The following is a 25,158-nucleotide window of genomic DNA, read 5'->3' on the forward strand; positions in this document are numbered from 1 at the left end:
AAGCTATCTGAACACACAATTTCTGAATCATTGCTCCAATGAAGTGAAATTTATGAAGCAGGTTGTTCAATTTTATGTACAAGTGACCTTGACATTGACTGAACTTGCTGCAGTTTGTATCAAAGATAGGCCTGCATTTCAACGGGCATAAACTTTCTCAACGATATCCCCTATGTAAAGTCAAAATAATGAGTGGAAACTGTTTTTCAATTGTTAAAAGCAGTGATCTTGACCTAGGCCAAACTGGCCCTAAATAGAATGGCTAGCTAGGTCGGCATCAGGGATAATATTTTTTTCGGTTTTGTCGGTCCTAGACCGATTGGGGTCATGAAAGACCGATTGAAAATCCCAAACAGTCGGTCCGATTCTGTTTCCTATTAAAATTCCCATGTCATGAAATCGAATACACAGTGTACATGTTTACACACCCTAATGACATTCTTATCTCGATTAGGTGTTATAAACCATTCGCTGCAGTCTTTAAACCGGTTATAGGACCAGTTTATTGCACGTCAGACCAAGAATCAACTGAGGAGCTGCGCCATGAGCGCATGATACGCCCGTCGTTCGCCAATGAAGTAGTAAGGTAATAAATAACCCTTTGAATCATTTTTTTACTTCAGTTGGCAGAAGACAGCTGGAATATTTGTCAAAAAAATATGTTCAACTCACCCATTTGAGTATGTGTGTATGGAATTCCAATGTTCCAGTCAAATCTCATCCAGTTGAATATGTGAATACTTGATAATTTAACATTGTAACATGGTAAATCCGATACGGTAGGACAGTCAATGAAATCACGAAATTTTGACGAACAAAGTCGCATAACTCTGGAACGACAATTCAGAATTCTGTCAAAAATGAAAGGGGATCAGGGTTTATGAATATTAAGATTGTGTTAAAATTTGAAAAAAATCCATCGAAGGATATTTGAGCTACGGTAGGACATTCAATGAAATCACGAAATTTTGACGAACAAAGTCCCATAACTCTGGAACAACAATTCAGAAATCCGTCAAAAACGAAAGGGGATCAGGGTTTATCAATATTAAGATTGTGTTGAAATTTGAAAAAAATCCATCGAAGGATATTTGAGCTACGGTAGGACATTCAATGAAATCACGAAATTTTGACGAACAAAGTCCCATAACTCTGGAACGACAATTCAGAATTCCGTCAAAAACGAAAGGGGATCAGGGTTTATCAATATTAAGATTGTGTTGAAATTTGAAAAAAATCCATCGAAGGATATTTGAGCTACAGTAGGACATTCAATGAAATCACGAAATTTTGACGAACAAAGTCCCATAACTCTGGAACGACAATTCAGAATTCCGTCAAAAACGAAAGGGGATCAGGGTTTATCAATATTAAGATTGTGTTAAAATTTGAAGAAAATCTGTCAAAGGATATTTGACGTAGCGTACGACATTAACAGACGGACGGACGGACAGACGGACGGACGGACGGACAGACGCGGGGTATACCATAATACGTCCCGTCATAGACGGGCGTATAAAAACTTGTGAACAGCGGATTAAAGACGCATCCGAAAAGACGCGTCTGAATGCACGCGCTGTAACTAAAACAAAACATGCCGATACATTTCCCACCAGCGTAATAGTCCGGTAATATAATTATGAATGAAAGTCGCGGATCTGATTGACAGAACAGCCGAAAGTTATTTTTATGGGCGGAACTTCAAATAAAATAGTACACAAGAAAATAATATACATTGAATAAATCTTTAGTAAAACCGTGTTAGAATCGAAATAATTCGTGTACTTTATACTTTGTTGTTGAATAACTCACGACCGGAAAATTAGATGCGTGGTTTCAAATGCTTCGCTCTCGTGATTAAATCCCTACGCATCTAAACCATCGGACGTGGGTTATTTGACAACAAATTATTTCTTTATTATTTGGTTTGTTGTTGTCAGTAGCCAACCTACGCACAGACATTTGTTTGGTTCAGTGAATGTTTGTAAGATATTATCGAGTTGACAACAATTTTAAACATCGGTATAGACTTACACAGATTAATAATATTGACAACGATGAAAAAAGTCTGATAAAACAGCACACGCAACAAAAATGAAATACCAAATGATAAAACCAGTTGAGAAAACTCGTTCCATTTAAAATAAAATGCCTAAGGGAATTTTACTTGCTCATGTATTATACCACCTTCATGAATGGCAAAATCAATGGTATATATTTTAACGTACTCGTCATGATTTCGGATACACATTTTCGGATACTTTTCCCCATTTATATCCGGACCGATTGATGTTGCGGGAAAATATGATCCCTGGTTGGCATATAACTTGTCAGAGCACACAATTTCAGCATAGTATCTCCATCAAAACTCATGTTATTGAGCTGAGACAGTTTTTCAATTTGAGTAAAATTGACATTTAAATTGAAAGGACTGGAACAAATGCAAGCACACTAAAGTTTGTCTATTTGAGTAAAATTGACATTTAAATGGACAGGACTGGAACAAATGAAAGACACTAGGTGTGCATGTAAGCTACATTAAGTTTCAGTGCAATACCTCCATCAAAACTTAAGCTATAGGGCAAAAATGTCTTTCTATTTTTAGTTACAGTGACCTTGATGAGATAGGTCTAAAATACAATCCAGTGTTTGTTCTCCATGCAAAATTTCTATTTTCAAAGTTTCATTTAGATTTATCCATGAAAAGTATAGTTATTGACCACATGTTTGCCGATGTAAAAAATGCTTGAAAGCTTGCAATTACCAGCAAGATTATAGAAGTCTTGTTTTTCTTGGACAAATTTAATAATGGACATTGGTCATCTGAATTGACTTGACCATGCATAAATGACAACACAAAAGCAGTGATGGCCCCACATTAAAAGTGTCATGAAGCAAAAACGTGGGTCACAGGCTGTAATCAAATTACATTTTGTACAAGTGAACATTACGATGCATGCTGCAACCTGACTTAAAAACCCCATTTGCTGGCTTGAACATCAAGAATAAACACGTTTCTTTGCAGCGTCAATGCTTAATGCCACTAATTGCTATGAAAGTCAGAGTATAAAAATGTCAACTGCCCACTGAGGTCTTATTGTACTGTTGGGGGACAGTTGCCATTAGATTTCGATTCAAATCTGGGTGAAAGAATTTGATGAATACATGACGCCCAGCATGACTGCAGGAACATGCAGATTTGACCAGTGGTCATATTTCAAAGATAATACCTGTCATTGTTACAGAGAAGTGGTTTATTTGAAATGCTATATCATTCACACTTTTTTGCAACAATGGGTGGGGGTACACGTGTCTTGTTTAACAATAGAATGTCCGCCAATTAAATGGTGAAATGCGAAATCCTTTCATCAGGAACATAATAAGAAGGTGTGCTTGTAAAACACTAATTACTCAAAGGATGAACATTCTCCAAGGACGACCGCAGAATATTTGATTTTGAGTAGTTTTGTTGTTTGAATTGGCGTTATCCGCTAGTCCTTGGTGTTTTGTTACTTATAATTATTATCCCTGGTAACTTAAAGAAAAAATATAACACATGAATCTGCTATTTGTAAGAATACAACACTATCTGCTCATAGAACTTGTGCTCAAAACAAACAAAAAACAAACAAAACACACAGACACACAACAACAAAAACACACATGCACAACACACAAAAGAACACTTCCAAAAATGTTCTACGTAAATCCATTGTCTTATGGAATTCCATTATTATAGTAAGTCCAAGTTAGCTTGTCTAAGGATTTAAATGATCTCTATTGGATGGTTCAAATACATATTATTGTTATACCAGCAGAAATATACATCCACTATTGGTCACCTCATTCCTTGATTGACAAGGTGGAATTGTGTAATGGATATTGTGACCTGAGGGCCCATGGTTCAATGCCAACAGGGGAATAATCCTCATCTTTTTTTCAAGTACATTAAGTACCAATTAGCCCAGGGCTTTTATAAAATAGTGCTTTAATAAATAGATTTCCACCAAGTTTTTATTGGTCAATCACATCCACAAACCAAGGCTTTTGTGCAATACATGAATACCTTGACAAGCTCTCAGCGAAAAGTGTTAAAAACTAATAAATAAAATTAAAGCGTTCAAATAAAACTGCAAGTAAGGAAACTCAAAATCTCTAAGTAAACAGCAAGCCCTCAAACAAGTTTCATTGGTATACAGTTAACAGTTACCTTAGGTATGGGTCTTTATGTGCTATAAGTGTATAACACCTAATAAAAGTACAACACAACTCCTTATATTAATGCTCAATGCAAGACATGCAAGCCCATGCATTGTGAAGGCGATGATCCATGCAATGGTAAGGCAGCGCACACAGTAACCACTCGACTGCTGTCATTGGCAACCACAGACAAAAACTGTGTCATAGTATTTTAAAGAATTGTGGCAGACCAGTACAACCACCAGCCAATCACCACAGATTGTCAAAACCTGCTTAAATGGCATAACCACACACTCACTCACATGACCACAAATGCATTCCACTTGATTTGTTTTGTACAGACAGAAGCATTTAATACATAATAATGAGTAGGCATGGTGGCTTTGAGGTCTCAGGGGTGTTCAGATAGTATCACTGGCTTACTTTAACCCTTTTCCAATCAGGGGCAAAGTGAAAATGGCTACAGTAATTACTCTATGTTTTTGGACACTTAAAAATAATTATTTTTTTAAGTGTCCGAAAACTGAGATACAAAAAATATTCACAAAATACTGGTGTCCGAAAACTTAGAATCGAAAAATGAAGTGTCCGAAAATAGCGTCAATTAAATCAACGACTAATATCATGCGCTTGTAAAATACCATGCTGTATAGTATAAATTACAGTTATCTATGTTTGCACTGCATTTAAATAATTTAAAATGCTTAATTTATTTGACAGAAAGTTACTTGAATGTTGTACTTTGGCCAACGAGTTCAAAGTTGAGCATGTTATGTACCGATACTCGCTAATATGAACCTGTAATTAACGCAATTAAAAAAGCAAACTATGAATTCTTTGTTTGTTCATTTTCGATAGTTGTCTTAACACCTTCCATTGTTCGTAAAACTTGCAGTAGGGTGCCTCACACTTTGAAGCGTTTAGTATTTGTCACAGTCACAGCGAAACCATTGTTTAATACCGGTTTACAAGGTAATTTACCAAATAACGCAAATGTAATGGTCCGTTGCCCTCAGGCATTCACCTGCCATGTTTTATGATGTTAATCTGGTTGTAAAACCCCATGATTGAAGTGTCATTAGAAATTTGGTAAAATAGCGCTGTAAAATATACTGTCCGAAAACTTAGACACATTAATTATGGACGAAAACTCGTGTGTCCGAAAATTAAGAGTCACGAAAAATAATTATTTTTGCTAAAAAAGTGGTGTCCGAAAACTTAGAGTGTCCGAAAACATAGAGTAATTACGGTATGTGTAAACAGCATAAAAACAGAACAGCCTGCGAGTAACTCACAGTCTGTTCAGGCTTTATGCTGTTTGCTGCTCAGCAGTATCTTAGGGTTGGAAATGAAGCCTTTAAAAATTGAATCTAGTAATAAAGGTCTTCAATTAAATTTAACTTTCTAAGGAACAACACAAGCGTTAAAATACGTAATCTAAGTGGTAAGAGTTAAAACAGTTCCTTTAAAAGTGCTTGAATACTTTTGGTTTAAACGTGATTACAATCTCATATTATTCCAATAACATTTTTGCAGATAATAGACAAAGCCATGTATTGTTAAAATATAACTACGCCTTCTTACACTTCGTTTGTCAAGAACCATTAAGTGTTTGAGTGTTTATCAAGAGACAGGTCTGTCAAACTATGAATTCCCAGCTTTCTGAAGGGAAAAACACAGTGTCAATTTAAGCTGATCATTGGGTTAAATATCTCTTATCCATTAAGATATGTACTTCAACATGTTCCTTGTTCCCTAAGAAAATCATATTAAATAAAGGACCTTTCTAGCTTGATTCAAGTTATAAAGGCTTCATATCCAACCCTAAAATACTGATGAGCAACAAACAGCATAAAACCTCAACAGCCTGCGAGTCGCCACGTGACTATAGCCATTTTCAATTTGCTTCTGGGCGAGAAAAGGTTATATTAGGCTATTTCTTTTTAGGAAGTATTCAATTATCTCATATGACCACCTCCTTTTACAAAATGTTTCTATTAAAGGCCTATGGCTTTTAAAGCAAGCAAAAATAATATACTCGAACCACTGTTCCATTGGCTATCAGGGTGAGTGATTTCCTGAAAGAAAATTCTTGGTGGCCACACAACTTTTTCCCTCAAATGACAGACAGTGTAATAATTCAATGACATAAAACCTCACTCGAATGGTCCTTTAAGTAATGTTCGGGGCCAAATGTCACAGGGCCTGAAATTTCAATGGTGCAGTCATTCAGTACTTGAACTCATGGTACAACTCCCTGTCTGGGAAAATGTTCTCATGACTCAGATAACTGGGCTTCCAAATAACTTCTCCCATATTGGAACCAAATTCATAACAATTACCAAAATAAACTCCAAAATTGATGATGAAATCAACCAATTACATGTACTATACAACAACAACAATCAAACCAAAATAAGCCTTTTATATACAAATCAAAATAATGGGAAATCAACATTGAAAATCTCTTTTCAAGCATTTGACATGCTAAATCTGAAACCAAATCCATTTCTTGTCATTAACAATTTCATGTCACTAACCTTTCCTCTGGTACTTCATGCTAAGGAGCTTTTATATTTGCTCAAAGCCATACTAAACAGGGCATGTTTCAATCTATGTGACGCAATCTGGTCAATTAATAGCAAATGACAGAAGTTCAAAGGCTTCAGTTCGGCCTTCTGATATCTGATCTATATTTTAATTCAGTGTAAAAAACACGATACCATTGATATTTACATAACTATCGTAAATTGTAAAGAGTCTCTAAGGGCCTGATAATTTAGCTGTGTACAAAGTGTACCCATCTTATGTTCCTAATTGCCAATTACTCTTTCTACAAGGACATAAAGTTTGTCCATATTTTTACAGTTGACTGGAGGTTTAATTGAGACAATGATAAGGTTAAGACTGAGTAATCACAGTATTTAAGGCCTGCGGTTTATCAATTAACTTTTTTATATCCAGTTTGGATCAGACTGAGTGAGCATCCTTTTACGAAAATCACCAGTGATATGACAATTAGACGAACCAATCGTTTGAGGGTCTGTTCCATAATGCCCTCATTTTGCAATTGCACTGACTACCTTGTATCATCTATTGTTCTTGATTAACGGTTTTCCATGGCTCTTTTCTATTTTTACTTGACAAGGACAATTAATCCGGGTGTAATAAAGACGCGAATCAAATGAAAAGAATTGGATCTGTTTTGTCATTTAGCTTGGCGTACTGGCAAACAGCAAGTACGACTAGTGCAAAACACTATGGCTTCAGATTTGCAAAATAATAGATATGAAAGATAGAATTCATAAAGTGATGGTTATCTAGGTACATCAAAAGGACTCATTGCAAAATATGTACGGGATGTACTAAATACTCTATTTTTGCATACACCAAATGATATTGATATAATGTTTTGATTTCATTTTGCAATTGAATGGGTGGGATAAGTATATTGCACTGAGAGATGATATCAATTTATGAAATAACAGGCCAGTTGTTACAGCATCTGTCTAAAAGCTTATACTGTATTAGGCATTTTTTAACAATGGGTATGAATGTATTCACTGCCAACAATTGTATGAATGAATTTAATTTACTTCTATGACCATTTATTTCCCAAAGATTACATCTTTGAGATATTTGTTTAGCTTGTTGCTTTCAAATTTTAAATTTCATTCAATTGATATCAGGAACTCGTGTCACATGATTTGAATACAATTTTAAATTAACAAAAAGCTTATCAGATATATTGGCTTTTTGTAACCCATGAATTCCCACTTTCAAGGCTTATATTAAAGAACATTTTGTCTGTAGTGAGTTTGGATAGATTGAATTAACACACATTGCATTTTTGGGGGCAAGATCTTTTGCTCAAATAGTAAGCTAATAAGAAAGATAATCATTTATACAAGGTCATACTTTCCCTTATGATTTGATAATTTTATTCTGAATTTATTATTTGATTTTTTTTAAATAATAATTTATGATTATTACACATATTGTTGTGAACATAAGAATTATGAGCAATCACACACCTCTTACATTCAAACCTCAGTCCAAGGCCATTATGGTATTCCACTTTTCATTACCATGGAAACCTCAGACCAATGACCTTTTTCCACTTTCCACACACTCCAAAATGCAAACCTCAGTTCAAGGCTCTTATTCCACTCTATAAACACTTTACCATAGAATCAAATGACAAGGCCTTCATTCTACTTTCTACACACTCTACCATAGAATCAAATGACAAGGCCTTTATTCCACTTTCTACACACATTCAAATGGAATAAAATCACATGTCGCTTATTCCACTATATACACACTCTACCATAGATTCAAATGACAAGGCTTTATTCCACTTTCTAAAGAATCTACCATAGAATCAAATGACACGGTTTTATTCCACTCTCTACACACTCTACCATAGAATCAAATGACAAGGCCTTATTCCACTCTCTACACACTCTACCATAGAATCAAATGACAAGGCCTTATTCCACTCTCTACACACTCTACCATAGAATCAAATGACAAGGCCTTATTTCACTCTCTACACACTACCATAGAATCAAATGACAAGGCCTTATTCCACTCTCTACACACTACCATAGAATCAAATGACAAGGCTTTATTCCACTTTCTAACGACTCTACCATAGAATCAAATGACAAGGTCTTATTCCACTCTCTACACACTCTCCCATAGAATCAAATGACAAGGCCTTATTCCACTCTCTACACACTCGACCATAGAATCAAATGACAAGGCCTTATTCCACTCTCTACACACTCTACCATAGAATCAAATGACAAGGCCTTATTTAACTTTCTACACACTCTACCAAAGAATCAAATGACAAGGCCTTATTAAACTATCTACATACTCTACCATAGAATAAAATGACAGGGCCTTATTCCACTCTCTACACACTCTCCCATAGAATCAAATGAAAATGCTTTATTCCACTTTCTAAAGACTCTACCATAGAATCAAATGACAATGCCTTATTCTCTACACACTCTACCATTGAATCAAATGACAAGGCCTTATTCCACTCTCTACCATAGAATCAAATGACAAGTTCTTATTCCACTCTCTACACACTCTACCAGAGAATCAAATGACAAGGCCTTATTCCACTCTCTACACACTCTACCATAATATCAAATGACAAGGCCCTATTCCACTCTCTACACACTCTACCATAGAATCAAATGACAAGGCCTTATTAAACTCTCTACACACTCTACCAAAGAATCAAATGACAAGGCCTTATCAAACTTTCTACACACTCTACCATAGAATCAAATGACATGGCCTTATTCCACTCTCTACACACTCTCCCATAGAATCAAATGAAAATGCTTTATTCCACTTTCTAAAGACTCTACCATAGAATCAAATGACAATGCCTTATTCTCTACACACTCTACCATTGAATCAAATGACAAGGCCTTATTCCCCTCTCTACCATAGAATCAAATGACAAGGCCTTATTCCACTCTCTACACACTCTACCAGAGAATCAAATGACAAGGCCTTATTCCACTCTCTACCATAGTATCAAATGACAAGGCCCTATTCCACTCTCTACACACTCTACCATAGAATCAAATGACAAGGCCTTATTAAACTCTCTACACACTCTACCATAGAATCAAATGACAAGGCCTAATTCCACTCTCTACACACTCTACCATAGAATCAAATGACAAGGCCCTATTCCACTCTCTACACACTCTACCATAGAATCAAATGACAAGGCCTTATTAAACTTTCTACACACTCTCCCATAGAATCAAATGACAAGGCCTTATTCCACTTTCTACACACTCCCATGGAATTAAATGACAAGGCCTTATTCCACTTTCTACACGCTCTCTAATAGAATCAAATGACAAGGCTTTATTCCACTTTCTACACACTCTCCCTTGGAATCAAATGACAAGGCCTTATTCCACTCTCTACAAACTCTACCTTAGAATCAAATGACAAGGCCTTATTCCACTCTCTACACACTCTACCATAGAATCAAATGACATGGCCTTATTTCACTCTCTACACACTCTACCACAGAATCAAATTACAAGGCCTTATTCAACTTTCTACACACTCTCCCATCTAATCAAATGACAAGGCCCTTATTTTACTTACTACACACTCCCCACATTGGAACTTACGGCCAAACCCTTTATTTCCACTTTCCACAAACTCACCCATGGAACTTTAGGCCTTAGCCGTTCTTTCAACTTGCCACGCCTAAGGCCGTTATTACCAGTTTTCCTAGAAACCTCAGATCAAGGCTTATATTTATTGTCCACCCACCAACCAATGGATCCTATTAGGCGTCAGTTCTTATTTCCACTCTCCACCCAATCACCAATGAAACAGAATACCTTGGACAAAGGGAATGCCTTTGACTTAACCCCATATTCCACATGCAATCTGCATTAAACAACTACATGGACACTTTCATGTCATTATCACAGCCGTATATGGTTTGGTTTTAGAGTTTGAGCAGAAACATTGAACACCTTATATCCTTGATGTAGAAATAAGAGCTGCCTTGTACAGGCATTAAATGCAAAACATTGGTTACAAGCAGCATTATATTGCCATAATAGGAACTTAATTACACAATTAATGCTTCCAAATAGCTATTTGAAGGCAAAGAACGAGCACTTACAACAACTAGCCACTTAAAGAGGTTTTGGAAGATGTACATACAGGTAATTATTACACCTACTGTTAGGATTAACAGGCATTTGAGTTCTGCCACACCTATTTGCTTTCAAGTTTTTCATGAGCTAAATTATTGAAATGTATCAGTTTAAAACCAATCACTTTCTGTCATCACAGCTTTTTCACATTAGGATTTACTGTACAAAACCTTCAAAATAGCGCTGAAAGTTTTCAGGCATTGGCCTGGTTATTGAAGAGACGTAATATGGCTCCCTTGAGGTAAGGTGCTCTGAAGAACCAGGAGGTTCTGATGCAGGTTAGATGGAACTTGTTCAGGTCAGATCATCTGAGTGCAGCCTAACAGAGGTCGATTTCTGAACGGAGGTCAGATCAGCTGAGGGCAGCCTAACGGCGGTGGATTTCTGGACCTTGTTGGGGTCAGATCAGCTGAGGGCAGCCTAAAGTAAGTCAGATCAGCTGAGGGCAGCCTAATGGAGGTCAGATCAGCTGAGAGTAGCCTAATGGAGGTCAGATCAGCTGAGGGCAGCCTAAAGTAAGTCAGATCAGCTGAGGGCAGCCTTATGGAGATAAGATCAGCTGAGGGCGTCAGATCAGCTTAGGGATGCCTATCGGAGGTCAGATCAGCTGAGGGCAGCCAAAAGGAGGTCAGATCAGCTGAGTGCGGCCTAACAGAGGTCGATTTTTGGACCTTGTTGGGGTCATATCAGCTGAGGGCAGCCTAAAGTAAGTCAGATCAGCTGTGATTAGCCTAATGGAGGTCAGATCAGCTGAGGGTAGCCTAAAGGTCAGATCAGCTGAGGGCAGCCTAAAGGTCAGATCAGCTGAGGGCAGCCTAAAGGTCAGATCAGCTGAGGGCAGCCTAAAGTAGGTCAGATCAGCTGAGGGCAGCCTAAAGGTCAGATCAGCTGAGGGCAGCCTAAAGGTCAGATCAGCTGAGGGCAGCCTAAAGGTCAGATCAGCTGAGGGCAGCCTAAAGGTCAGATCAGCTGAGGGCAGCCTAAAGTAGGTCAGATCAGCTGAGGGCAGCCTAATGGAGGTCAGATCAGCTGAGGGCAGCCTAAAGGTCAGATCAGCTGAGGGCAGCCTAAAGTAGGTCAGATCAGCTGAGGGCAGCCTAATGGAGGTCAGATCAGCTGAGGACAGCCTAAAGGTTAGATCAGCTGAGGGCAGCCTAAAGTAAGTCAGATCAGCTGAGGGCAGCCTAATGGAGGTCAGATCAGCTGAGGGCAGCCTAATGGAGGTCAGATCAGCTGAGGACAGCCTAAAGGTTAGATCAGCTGAGGGCAGCCTAAAGTAGGTCAGATCAGCTGAGGGCAGCCTAATGGAGGTCAGATCAGCTGAGGACAGCCTAAAGGTTAGATCAGCTGAGGGCAGCCTAAAGTAGGTCAGATCAGCTGAGAGTAGCCTAATGGAGGTCAGATCAGCTGAGTGCAGCCTAATGGAGGTCAGATCAGCTGAGAGTAGCCTAATGGAGGTCAGATCAGCTGAGAGTAGCCTAATGGAGGTCAGATCAGCTGAGTGCAGCCTAATGGAGGTCAGATCAGCTGAGGACAGCTTACTGGAGGTCAGATCAGCTGAGGGCAGCCTAATGGAGGTCAGATCAGCTGAGGGCAGCCTAAAGGTTAGATCAGCTGAGGGCAGCCTAAAGTAGGTCAGATCAGCTGAGGACAGCCTAATGGAGGTCAGATCAGCTGAGGACAGCCTAATGGAGGTCAGATCAGCTGAGGGCAGCCTAATGGAGGTCAGATCAGCTGAGGACAGCCTAAAGGTTAGATCAGCTGAGGGCAGCCTAAAGTAGGTCAGATCAGCTGAGGACAGCCTAATGGAGGTCAGATCAGCTGAGGACAGCCTAATGGAGGTCAGATCAGCTGAGTGCAGCCTAAAGGAGGTCAGATCAGCTGAGTGCAGCCTAAAGGAGGTCAGATCAGCTGAGGGCAGCCTAAAGGAGGTCAGATCAGCTGAGGACAGCTTACTGGAGGTCAGATCAGCTGAGGGCAGCCTAATGGAGGTCAGATCAGCTGAGGGCAGTCTAATGGAGGTCAGATCAGCTGGCGGCAGCCTAATGGAGGTCAGATCAGCTGAGGACAGCTTAATGGAGGTCAGATCAGCTGAGGACAGCCTAATGGAGGTCAGATCAGCTGAGGACAGCCTAATGGAGGTACGATCAGCTGAGGGCAGCCTGAAGGAGGTCAGATTAGCTGAGTGCAGCCTAATGGAGGTTAGATCAGCTGAGGACAGCCTAATGGAGGTCAGATCAGCTGAGGGCAGCCTAATGGAGGTTATATCAGCTAAGAGCAGCCTAATGGAGGTCAGATCAGCTGAGGGCAGCCTAAAGGAGGTCAGATCAGCTGAGGGCAGCCTAATGGAGGTCATATCAGCTGAGGGCAGCCTAATGGAGGTTATATCAGCTGAGGACAGCCTAATGGAGGTCAGATCAGCTGAGGGCAGCCTAATGGAGGTTATATCAGCTAAGAGCAGCCTAATGGAGGTCAGATCAGCTGAGGGCAGCCTAAAGGAGGTCAGATCAGCTGAGTGCAGCCTAATGGAGGTCAGATCAGCTGAGGGCAGCCTAATGGAGGTCATATCAGCTGAGAGTAGCCTAATGGAGATCAGATCAGCTGAGGGCAGCCTAATGGAGGTCAGATCAGCTGAGGGCAGCCTAATGGAGGTCAGATCAGCTGAGTGCAGCCTAATGGAGGTCAGATCAGCAGAGGGCAGCCTAATTGAGGTCAGATCAGCTGAGTGCAGCCTAATGGAGGTCAGGTCAGCTGAGAAAAGCCTAATGGGGGTCAGATCAGCTGAGTGCAGCCTAATGGAGGTCAGATCAGCAGAGGGCAGCCTAATGGAGGTCAGATCAGCTGAGTGCAGCCTAATGGAGGTCAGGTCAGCTGAGAAAAGCCTAATGGGGGTCAGATCAGCTGAGTGCAGCCTAATGGAGGTCAGATCAGCTGATGGCAGCCTAATGGAGGTCAGATCAGCTGAGTGCAGTCTAATGGAGGTAAGATCAGCTGAGTGCAGCCTAATGGAGGTCAGATCAGCTGAGTGCAGCCTAATGGAGGTCAGATCAGCTGAGTGCAGTCTAATGGAGGTCAGATCAGCTGAGAGTAGCCTAATGGAGGTCAGATCAGCTGAGTGCAGTCTAATGGAGGTCAGATCAGCTGAGTGCAGCCTAATGGAGGTCAGATCAGCTGAGTGCAGCCTAATGGAGGTCAGATCAGCTGAGTGCAGCCTAATGGAGGTCAGATCAGCTGTTTTCAATAATTTTAAATGCTTAATTTATTTGAACAAAAATTACTTCAAGGTTGTACTTTGACCAAAGAGTTAAAAGATGAGCATGTGATGTACCGATACTCGCTAGTATGAACCTTTAATTAACGCAATAAAAAAGCAAACTATGGATTCTTTGTTTGATTATATCTGATAGTTGTTGTCTAATTGTTCGTAAAACTTGCAATAGGGTGCATCACACTTTGAAGCGTTTAGTGCTTGTCACAGTTATTTTACTGAGAAGGGGTAGTACAATTGCGGTAGATAATTGAACTTTTAATTGGCACTACCCCTGGTAATTGTCATAACGCTTATGCTATCGGACGAAACCATTGTTTAATACCGGTTTACAAGGTCATTTACCAAATAACGCAAATATAATGGGCCGTTGCCCTCAGACATAAACCTTCCATGTTTTTGTGATGTTCATCCGGTTGTAAAACCCCATGATCGAAGTGTCATTAGGTATAAAAAACAGGACCGAAATTCGGTTAAATAGCGCTGTAAAATATACTGTCCGAAAACTTAGAGACATAAATTATGGACGAAAACTCGAGTGTTCGGAAGTTAAGAGTCACGAAAAATAATTATTTTTGCTAAATTTAGGGGTGTCCGAAAACTTAGAGTGTCCGAAAACATAGAGTAATTACGGTATAGCATTTACTTATAAGGCAGTCAGCATAACAAAGATTAAATATTATGTGTTAGCATTTTTAGACTTGGCTTTCAGAGAGCTTCAGAAGGCAAAGCAGAATTGTTAGTTTGCACATAACGATTGGTTGAAGTCTAAGAAATTTGAGCAGGTACTACACACAAAAAAAGTCATATACTTAACATGTAATGTGTCCAGTTCATTTCTCATATTAAAATGCTATGTTCAACATACAAACATGGTGAATATATTTAATTTTGATTTCTTGCAAATAACTGAGATTGTTAATTGGTGTAGAACAAGCTATTAACACAAAGTATGAACCTCATAGACCTTATTTGAAACTTTACTTTCACTAGTCACAAACAACTATTTACTGTTATCTTTCATTGTTTCCCATTAATATTCCCATAATTAAGGACTTAAGTTTTGAAGTAATAGTACTTTGACTGACAATACATAACCCAGTGGCTGTAGGTCAATTTCATTTGTTCCGCATGCAATTACCAGAAAAACCAGTGTTTATGGAGTTCTGAATTACAACTTTTGGTATAATAGATTGTGACATACTGTTTGTTTTACAAATTTGTCAACAGAACTTGATTGTGAAAGTACCATCTGTTGTTAATCCCTTAATTGCATATCAATCGAGCATGTTTATGACACTTCTAAGTATGAGTGAAGACCGCCTAGAGAAGAATATAGCTTAAATAACAGGGCATCTGTATTCATAATGCTACGAATATTGTGTTTTTTGTTTTATCATTTTATTTGTATACTGTATAACTATCGGTATACTAAAGCAGTATCCTGATGATTGGTTATTAAATATTAATTTTGTTGAATAATTGTTGACAACCCTATAAGGAACATAAGCTATTGCATAAACTGTTTAATCACATACACATTAAGCATTATCATAGAGTTTCACAAAAACAAACAAAATAGACTTTATTAGTATTGTGTTTTAAAAGAAAGGGCAACACAAGTCTCCTGTTTAAAAGAGATGGCTAGACCTGTCCTTCTGTGTAAAAAGCATTTGCTTCACCTGTCTTCTGTGAAATAAGCATTGGCTAGACCTGTCTTCTGTGTCATAAGCATTAGCTAGACCAGTCTTCTGTGTTATAAGAGTTGACAAGGCATGTGACATCTTCTGTGTAAAAAGAATTGGCTATATCTGTCTCCTGTGTAAGAAGAATGGCTATACCTGTCTCCTGTGTAACAAGAATTGGCTAGACCTGTCTCCTGTGTAATAAGAATAGGCTAGACCTGTCTTCTGTGTAACAAGAATTGGCTAGACATGTCTTCTGTGTTATAACAAGAATTGGCTTGACTTTTCTTCTGTGTAGCAAGAATGGCTAGACATGTCTTCTGTGTAGTAAGCATTGGCTAGACATGAATCTGTGTAACAAGAATTGGCTAAACTTGTCTTCTGTGTAACAAGAATTGGCTAGACTTGTCTTCTGTGTAGTAAAAATGGCTAGACATGTCTTCTGTGTAGTAAGAATGGCTATACCTGTTTCTGTGTTATAAGAATTGGCTAGACCTGTCTTCTGTGTAGTAAAAATTGGCTAGACATGTGTTCTGTGTAGTAAGAATTGGCTGTACATGTCTTCTGTGTAGTAAGAATTTAGTAGACCTGTCTTCTGTGCAGTAAGAAAAAAAAGCTAGACCTGTCTTCTGTGTAGTAAGAATTGGCTAGACCTGCCTTCTGTGTAATATGCATTGGCTAGACCTGTCTTCTGTTAAATGATAATTGGCTATATAAATAACTGGTAACTAATCTTATATTTAAACACATAGAAGACATCCTATTTCAAATGCTTAATAACTTATGCAAAAGTCAAGACGAAAACAAAACCAAAAAGTGTCCAAATAGTCTCCTTATTTACTTTAAATGCTCAAAGATCAGTGCAAATCAAATGAAATATTTTGATTTTCAATCTCCCACAGTCATTTTTACTTGTTATGTTCAACAACAGATATGAAGTTTTGCATTGCAATTGGACTCCATAAATAATTAATGACCTTATGTTAATGGATGACCATGGAGCTATTGTTTCTCCTTAACATTTCCTTATCAGATAAAATATGGTATCATTCTATCTGCAAAGCATGGGTTACAGAGATATAATAGCTGTATTAAAGAATAAATGTAGACCAACACCTGTGCCTGTAACCTACTTACACAAGGTTATGGTGGTCTTGACTGGTTTTGTAACCTAAAATAATGTCTTTTGTACGTATCCCTTTCATTTCATACAAAAATATCTCAACCTTGGAGTTGCATGCAATCATGTCTGGCTATAGTGTGAAGCGGACACAATACTTAAAACGTTGACTATTGTTCGTTCTCAAAAGAAATTGTTACATAAGAGTGCAGGTTGTATTGTTCATTTTGAAGCCAGTATATTGAAGAAAAATTATCAGGTGTGCTGTGATCTTTGCTCTCAAAAACTATTTTTAACAATCAAATAATGGAATAAAACTATTATTAACAATCAAATAATTGAATATTATGGTGTCATGCCAAACAATTAGCCCTAATTAAAATACACTATTAATCCTTCAATGCAATTGGGACAGTTGAGAATATACTCCAGTTTAAGGACAGGCAGACATGGGCCAACTGACAAAGCACAGACAAACAGACAAAATGATGGAAACGGAATTGTTATACAGCTGCCCCTTCATAGTGTTAAACACTAATTTTCATTAAAGAAACATCAGAAATAGGATTAATTATACATCTAGTGCCCATTTCATAAAAAATATATTTAAACAAGAGGGCCATGGGCCCTAAGGCGCTCACCTGAGACCCGAAGGAACTAAACTATTCTGGGAAGGTGGAGTTCAAAATAATAAAAGAACTTAAATATTATCATAAGGTTCACAAGAAGAAATTTTCGCTCGCCCCTGGAAACCATGCTCTTCAGAGCACCAGAGCCATTTTCAAAGTAAATCAATATATTATAGGAACATAATGTTCTAAGCATGTTTCATTAAGATTGAACTAAAATGTGACTTATAGAGTTCACAATGTTTTACTATACATGTAGCAATAACAAGAAATCTGCCACCCACCTCAGGGCATGGAACTATTTTCAGACTCACCTTGCAATGATATTTCCAATTTAAACAACAATCAACCCTATTTTAAACACAAATCTTAGATAATCACACCAAAACTACCAACCTCATCCATAATCTGTGTGCCATAACAATTTTTTTTCCACTCATATCAGTCTGAAGGTTTTTGATGTGAGTTCCCAGCTGGGGCCTATTTCTAGGGACTAAGGGCATTTAAGCTGCAAGCCTCTTACATCAGATTACCATTTTTTCAAAAGGCATCCATGAATACTACTGTACCAGAACAATTCAGGCACAGTCAATAGAGAATTAACAAGCAAATTTGTTAAATTAATATCCCCTGCCAATATGCTTCTGGACACAAAAGTGTTATATTTGACACTCAAAAAAGCATTTTTTCAAGATACAAAGGGTCATAACTCCTTTATTATCTAATGGTGTACAATGCCATTTGGTGTGCATCATCCTCTTATCCATATATATACTCATACCAAGTTTCAATGAAATCCGCCAAAGCACTTCCAAGATATGGCTCCGGACACAAAAAAGCATTTTTCCAAGATATAAAGAGCCATAACTCTGTTATTAACAGATGGTGTACAATTCCATTAGGCATGCATCATCCTCTTATCCATATATGGGTATTTCTATAAAAATTGCCAAACTTTTGTCACTCGAGCCATGCATGGTTTTCGATGGAAGTTTTGGAGCAATTTTGAAAATATTGTTCATTTATAATTGTTAAATTAATAGTTTTAAATAGTTTGTATGTAAAGATGATCTATTTAACATTTTAAATAATACATGTAACTCACCAGTCACGACAAATACAGGAAAAAACAGTTGTCACTTCTCCAAATACCTAATTATAGAAGCATATTTTTAAAATAATGAAGCAAATTTATATAAAGGTTATGCATTTAATCCGTATACAGGGCCTTTAAAAAACAATTTTTATTCATTCAGTACTAGTCTAAAAATTATAAATGGAAAAAAAAGATTTTGTTTTGTGTCACTAGAATTGTCGTCATTACCGCAACTTAATTAATATTTTCTTCCAGTGGTATATATGGTTTATTGTAACCTTTGTTTTATGACGTATGCAAAAGCTTGTTTGGGCGCGAACTTTTTAACAACAGACGAGGCCGCGAATTCATGAGCTGAAATAATTAAAAGGCATAGGTAAGCTTGCATTGTATTGTCGTATGTTTTTTACGCATCATTACCGTATGCTGATAAATAACAAAATGATATGTAAAAGCACAAACATGTTTTGTATTTATGATGAGTTGATATTCGATCTTGATATCATGCAGTGTAACAAGTGAACAAATCTCTGTCAGTCAGACGCACATGAAAAAAATGCTAAAAATAAACATTACCGAAATGCTCATTACCGAAACGTTAAAATCGTTTCGATAATGATGCAATCGTTTCGATAATGACGGCTGCATTATAATATTCTAATATTAGCAATTATAATAAAGTGGGTTACGTAAATAAAATAACGTACAACTATAAGCGTAAAGATGTGAAACATGTTTTTAAAGATATTCTATAGAAATAATTTTGACGAAAGAGTTAAATCTATTATTTATTTTTTAAATAGTTTGTAATAAATTGTCATCATAAAGAGTACATGTAAATATTCACCCAGTTTAAAAAAGGCCCGTATATTATTTTTTTAATTGTAAAAAAAGTATATGTGTGCGACAATTGTAAAAAAAGATAGATATGCACCGTTTCGGAAATGACGATTTTTTTGCTACATATGTTATTGTAGCAAACCCTATTCTCATTCAGGAAGTATGGCGTTGACAAGCGGCGAAAGATCGGCGCTATGGCGCAAAAGACAGAGAAATGATACAGAAAAACACGAAAAGTACAAGCAAAAAGAAAGAGAGCGATATTTGAAAAGGAAGGAACGGGGCAATATAAAATTAGTTCACGACATGTCCAAAAGAGAAAAAAGATCAAAGCGACGTGCATGGAAGATTAGCAGTAAAACCTACAGAGATCGAACGAAAAAGATCACGGCGGCATTGAAATTAACCATGACACCCCCGAATTCCCCACCAGACAATGGACCAGGGCCAAGCCGAGAGATACAGAACAGGGACAGAGGCTGAAGAAAAAAGAATTTAAATAGATCAAAAGCATACAGAGAACAGTTTAAATTAAGAATAGCACTCAACAAAGAAAGACGCATGAAAGATATGTACAAGAAGAGGTACTACAGGTTAAAAAACAAGAACATTAAGCGCACTGAAAGTCAAATTGATAATGAAGTGGAAATAATAATGAACGATAGAGCGAAGACAAAGACCGCCATTACCATGTACTCGATACTTATAAATAACATAAGAAAGAGGTATTCAAATGCTGAAACCGCCGAAAAGAGAATGCTAAAAAAATTGATATATAGGGAAGCAGTATTACGCAAATACGGGATAGGGGATTTTGCCAAAAAAGCAACCGGGATTTCAGAGAGTAGAATACGGGTGCACGCAAACACACCACGAAGACAGAGAAGCACAGTTTTCCAGAAAAACATAACAGACTTCTTTGAAAGAGATGATAACTCGAGAATCAAGGCCGGAAAGAAATCAACCATCACAAGAAGAAAAGTGAAAAAGCAGATTCGATTAATGAATGATAGTTTAACAAACTTGCACAAGAAATTTCTTTATGAAAACAGCTCCAACATCAGTTTTAGTCTTTTTGCAAGGTTGAAGCCTTTTTGGATAAAACGAGCCACTGAGAAAGACCGCGAAACTTGTTTGTGCAAAATTCATGAAAATCCCATATTAAAATTAAATAAACTTGCAAGTGAAGGTGTGTTCGAACACCGCGATCTGAACACCTTAATACAAGATATCACGTGCGATACAAACTCAATTTCCTGCATGTACCGCACGTGCACGGAGTGCAAGGACAAAGCATTTAAAACTAATGTCGTGAAGAGTAACATAAATACTGGAAAAATCATTGAATGGAAAATGTGGAAGAACAAAAGAATTGAAAGAGAAATAACCCTGAATGGCGAAAAGCAAGTTAAGAAATCAAACATGACTTTAAAAAGCCAAGAAAGTGGGACTATAGAAACGCTCATTTATGAATTGCATGAGGAGATTTCACGATTTGCAAGACATGAATTTAACATTAAGCACCAGTATATAAGGCTCCATCAACTGAAACAAAATTTAACAGATAACGAGGTTATCATACATATTGATTTCTCAGAGAACTATCAATGTAAATATGCATCTGAGATTCAGAGTGTACATTTCGGTTCGTCAAAACGCCAAATTTCTATTCACACCGGTGTCGCCTATTTCAAATCCAAGCATATATCTTTCGCAACCGTATCGGACGATTTGAAACACTCCCCTCCTGGAATATGGGCACATCTCGATCCTATCCTCTTGCACATCCGGCGGACCACTCCTGACATCGATAAAATCCATTTCGTCTCCGATGGGCCTACCACACAATACAGGTGTAAATCAAATTTCTACCTCTTTTCTACGAAAATTTTCGAGTATGGCTTTGTAAATGGCGGAAGTTGGAATTTTATGGAGGCAGGACACGGCAAGGGCGCCCCTGATGGTATTGGAGCTGTGTCAAGCGTGAGGCGGATACACTCGTCAACACCCATGAGACGGACATAACGGGTGTTAGTGCATTAATGAGAGGTAATTTAGCACAGACTTTATTAATGTGTTTGAAAATATTAACCCTTTGCATGCTGGGAAATTTGTCGTCTGCTAAAATGTCGGCTGCTTAATTTCTAAAATTAACATTTTCGATTTTTTTCAAAGAATATTATCAGAAATATCAGAATAGCAAACAGTTTGGATCCTGATGAGACGCCACGTTCTGTGGCTTCTCATCTGGATCCAAATTGTTTGCAAAGGCCTTCAAAATTCGCTTTCCGCACTGAAAGGGTTAACAACAGGTTACACTGATTTCACTACAGTTTTAAATTACATTTTCTAAAGATCCAATTAAATATTAATGTTTTAAGTAATGGAATGTAAATGGAAAAACTCGCAGCACAACCAAAATACATAATACTGTAGATCATTGATTCCATACTCGACTATCGGTAGTTTTAAATACATAAATTCACGTTTAAACCTATATACTGGTGTGATTTAAGAATATTTTTTTACATTTTGCTACTTGAGACTCACGCCATTAATACCATTCATGTAATTTGAATGACAGACTGTCAATAGTCGGTACTTTCTGAGTTAATTATTATTAAGATATGGAAAAAAAATCTCATGTAGTACTTACGATTTTTTCACAAGGTCTGGAGAAACTAGGAAGCCGTTTGATGATCTTCGAAGTGAAAAACGATGACATCACGCAACAGGAAGCTGCTATTCCAACAAAGATTACCGGCGTTCCAGAGACGATGAAACTCCATCAGGTGGGTAATTTTAAATAGCATTTTGTAATGTATATTTAGAGACTGGTGAGAATAACTTTCGACAAAATTTAACGATCATATCTCTATAAACTTTAGCGCCGTGACCACTAGCAAATGCGGGGTGGGGGGATGTAGTGTGCGCATCCGGCCCGCGCCCCCGAAAAATGCAAGACCGTACGTTAAATATATTGAAGCCAGTACATTTACCTCGTGAAATGACTCTATATGGATCATTTAAAACACAATCAATATATTGTACATTTCCAATTATAAAATGACTAAATTTATCTTACAAAGTATATAACAACCATTACATTTTTGCACAATAATTTCTACTTGACTTTTACAATTGGACGACTACGCCCAAACCCCACCTCAAATCTAAGGCACAGTCTTGTTCTGTTTCAGGTTGTTGTCAAAGAAAGCGGGACAGTTCAGTCAACAATCCTGAGTTGTTTCTGTTCACTGGATTGTTCATGTTACCAACCGGTTACAACCAATTTCAATGTCCAGGTTAAATATATTTGTTTAACATACTAGTACCTTAAATACATGAATTATTTTTTTTTAAAGATTTATATATTGAAAACATGTCGTCAGTTTAAGTATCTGCATTGCGCCTTGCAAATAGTGCATACTGCTTATGTGATGCTCGAAGTTTATTATAAAAACAGTATTGACTCATTTTGACAGCAGATAGTATTGCCTAAAGTATTGTTTCTAATTATTTTTTTTATGCAGACTGTTTTATTGTTATTTTTTAATTCCAGCCGTTTGCAAATCCCGTACCGTTGGATGACGACAGCATCGTAGGTCCACAAAACGGGGCTGATCTTCCTTGTCAGGTAATTGTTGTTTGATCAACATCGACAAAAGGGATACAACACTGACCATTTTTGAAATTATTATAGTTTCGTGAACTATTTATAATGACTATTTATTGAATTGCAGATTCTCAATGTACCAGTCAGTATTGACGAGAGTCTAGTTGACAGCTATTGTTTGGTCGAGTATGATAATAAACCATATCCAGGAAAGATTACCGAAGTAGACGACATCGGTGTGAAAGTTAGTGAAATGCATTGTGTCGGTATCAATCGATATTTCTGGCCTTTACATAAGGACGAATGCTGGTACGAAAAAGATCGTATCATTACCATGTTACCCTGTGAACCAGAGAAGTTGAGTGGCCGTCACCAGGCCCTACCTCTACCAATATGGGAGGCAGTGAAAGACAAATATGATCTTTAAACATTATCCTTTGATATGAAAATGTTTTTCGGGTTGTATTTTTGTGTTGCATGTACGTAAAAATCGGGATTAACAATCATTGAATTCATATTCTGTTACGACTATTGTGTTGAGTATTAATTGGTCATTATATCATAGTGTATAATGTGCCTATTACATACACATGTAATAGGCACAGTATGCACTTTAATTTAACGACCAATTAATACTTGACACAATAGTCGTAACAGAATATGAATTCAATGATAGTTAATCCCGATTTTTTGTGATGAATATGCTCGATTTAATAAAGTTCCGATTCCATATACATTTATAATTGCGCTTTGTGCTTTTACTATACTGTTTTATTCCGAAATTTTCTTTGTGTAACAAACATAAATATCATCCATGTTTCTATCATTACCGCAACAGTTTGTCATTTCCGTAACGCAAACTATTTGTGATGGATTTAATGAACAACGGCGTTTATATAAGTCACTTCTTTATGCATTGTGCTAAAAACAATTTAAAACAAATACTATCTGTCTAAAACTGGAAGCATAACGTTCGTAAACTTATCAAAACAGAAAAGTGTCGATATTTTTCGTTGCGGAAATGATGATTAAAGAAAGATAACTCTGAAAACTATATTTGATATGAAAATATTCTATATTTTCGCAACGGCATGTTAAGGTTGACCATACAAATCAACACAACTTTCAAATTTGCGGCAGACGCTTTGGAGTTTTTGATAGGAGTAAACTGAAGGTTAGTTGCGGAAATGACGTTGAGATGACACTTGACTTATTAAAACGCTCTATTATGAAGAAAGGCACTTCTGATGCACGGACATATAAAAATATCGATTAAACAGAGACTATTAAATAAGACAAATTAATATTGCAACACTGAAATAACATTCTTTAATAATCGTTTGCTAGATCTTGAATGGCAAATTTTATAGAAATACCCATATATACTCATACCAAGTTTCATTGAAATCCGCCAAAGCACTTCCAAGATATGGCTCTGGACACAAAAGTGCCGGACGGACGGAAGGACGAACGGACGGAAGGACAGACAACGCCAAAACAATATCCCTCTGCCTATGGCGGGGGATAATAAGTTGCTGATTAGCAGGTGAATGAATGGGATCATTGGAGAAATAAGAGTGCATTCCTGATAGCCATGCTTTCATGATTGGAGGTCAAAGAGAATTCAAGTTATTTACAGTTGTTTCTCCCCTAAGTTATTTTCTGTGAAACAACATTACTTCTTAAAATTTGAAAATATTTAATAAAGGGTTTTCAGATGGCATAAATATCTTTGTTGCACTTAATCCCCAACCAATGATCATCATGATAATCCTCTTCAGAAAGGAACAAAAATAAATATATTTTTTTTGACAATTTAACTGTATATCTTATCGGCAAAATAATATTCAGATGACTGCATGGAGATCATGAATATCATAATATGCATAAATTTCATTCAACTTGTACATTGGTAAGTTCTTAGTAGAGTGTAAACAAGGTTACACTATAAAGCCATTTAAAGCCATGTTTTTCAACAGACC

General features: G+C 37.3%; 1 protein-coding gene across 4 annotated transcripts; it reads left to right on the forward strand.

Annotated features, from left to right (window-relative positions):
• The first annotated feature begins 19,022 nt into the window (after positions 1-19,022).
• On the forward strand, positions 19,023-23,707 carry LOC127859055 (uncharacterized). Of its 4 annotated transcripts, XM_052396461.1 has the most exons (5): positions 19,042-19,096; positions 22,231-22,352; positions 22,761-22,865; positions 23,123-23,197; positions 23,304-23,707. In XM_052396461.1, the coding sequence occupies exons 2-5, from the start codon at positions 22,257-22,259 to the stop codon at positions 23,601-23,603; spliced, it is 576 nt and encodes a 191-aa protein (XP_052252421.1). In that variant the 5' UTR covers positions 19,042-19,096; positions 22,231-22,256; the 3' UTR covers positions 23,604-23,707. The 4 variants fall into 4 exon arrangements, 3 of the variants coding, with proteins under 3 accessions (XP_052252419.1, XP_052252421.1, XP_052252420.1); XR_008039248.1 differs by lacking the exon at positions 19,042-19,096 and having other exon boundaries at positions 21,637-22,356; XM_052396460.1 differs by lacking the exon at positions 19,042-19,096 and having other exon boundaries at positions 21,725-22,352.
• The last annotated feature ends 1,451 nt before the right edge of the window (positions 23,708-25,158 follow it).

The sequence above is a fragment of the Dreissena polymorpha genome, chromosome 14 (genome assembly GCF_020536995.1).
Source record: "Dreissena polymorpha isolate Duluth1 chromosome 14, UMN_Dpol_1.0, whole genome shotgun sequence".
Classification (NCBI taxonomy): Eukaryota; Metazoa; Mollusca; class Bivalvia; order Myida; family Dreissenidae; genus Dreissena; species Dreissena polymorpha.

Excerpts from the sequence above, each read along its gene's own strand:
- LOC127859055 (XM_052396459.1), top strand. The coding sequence starts at position 20,122 with ATGAAAGATATGTACAAGAAGAGGTACTACAGGTTAAAAAACAAGAAC.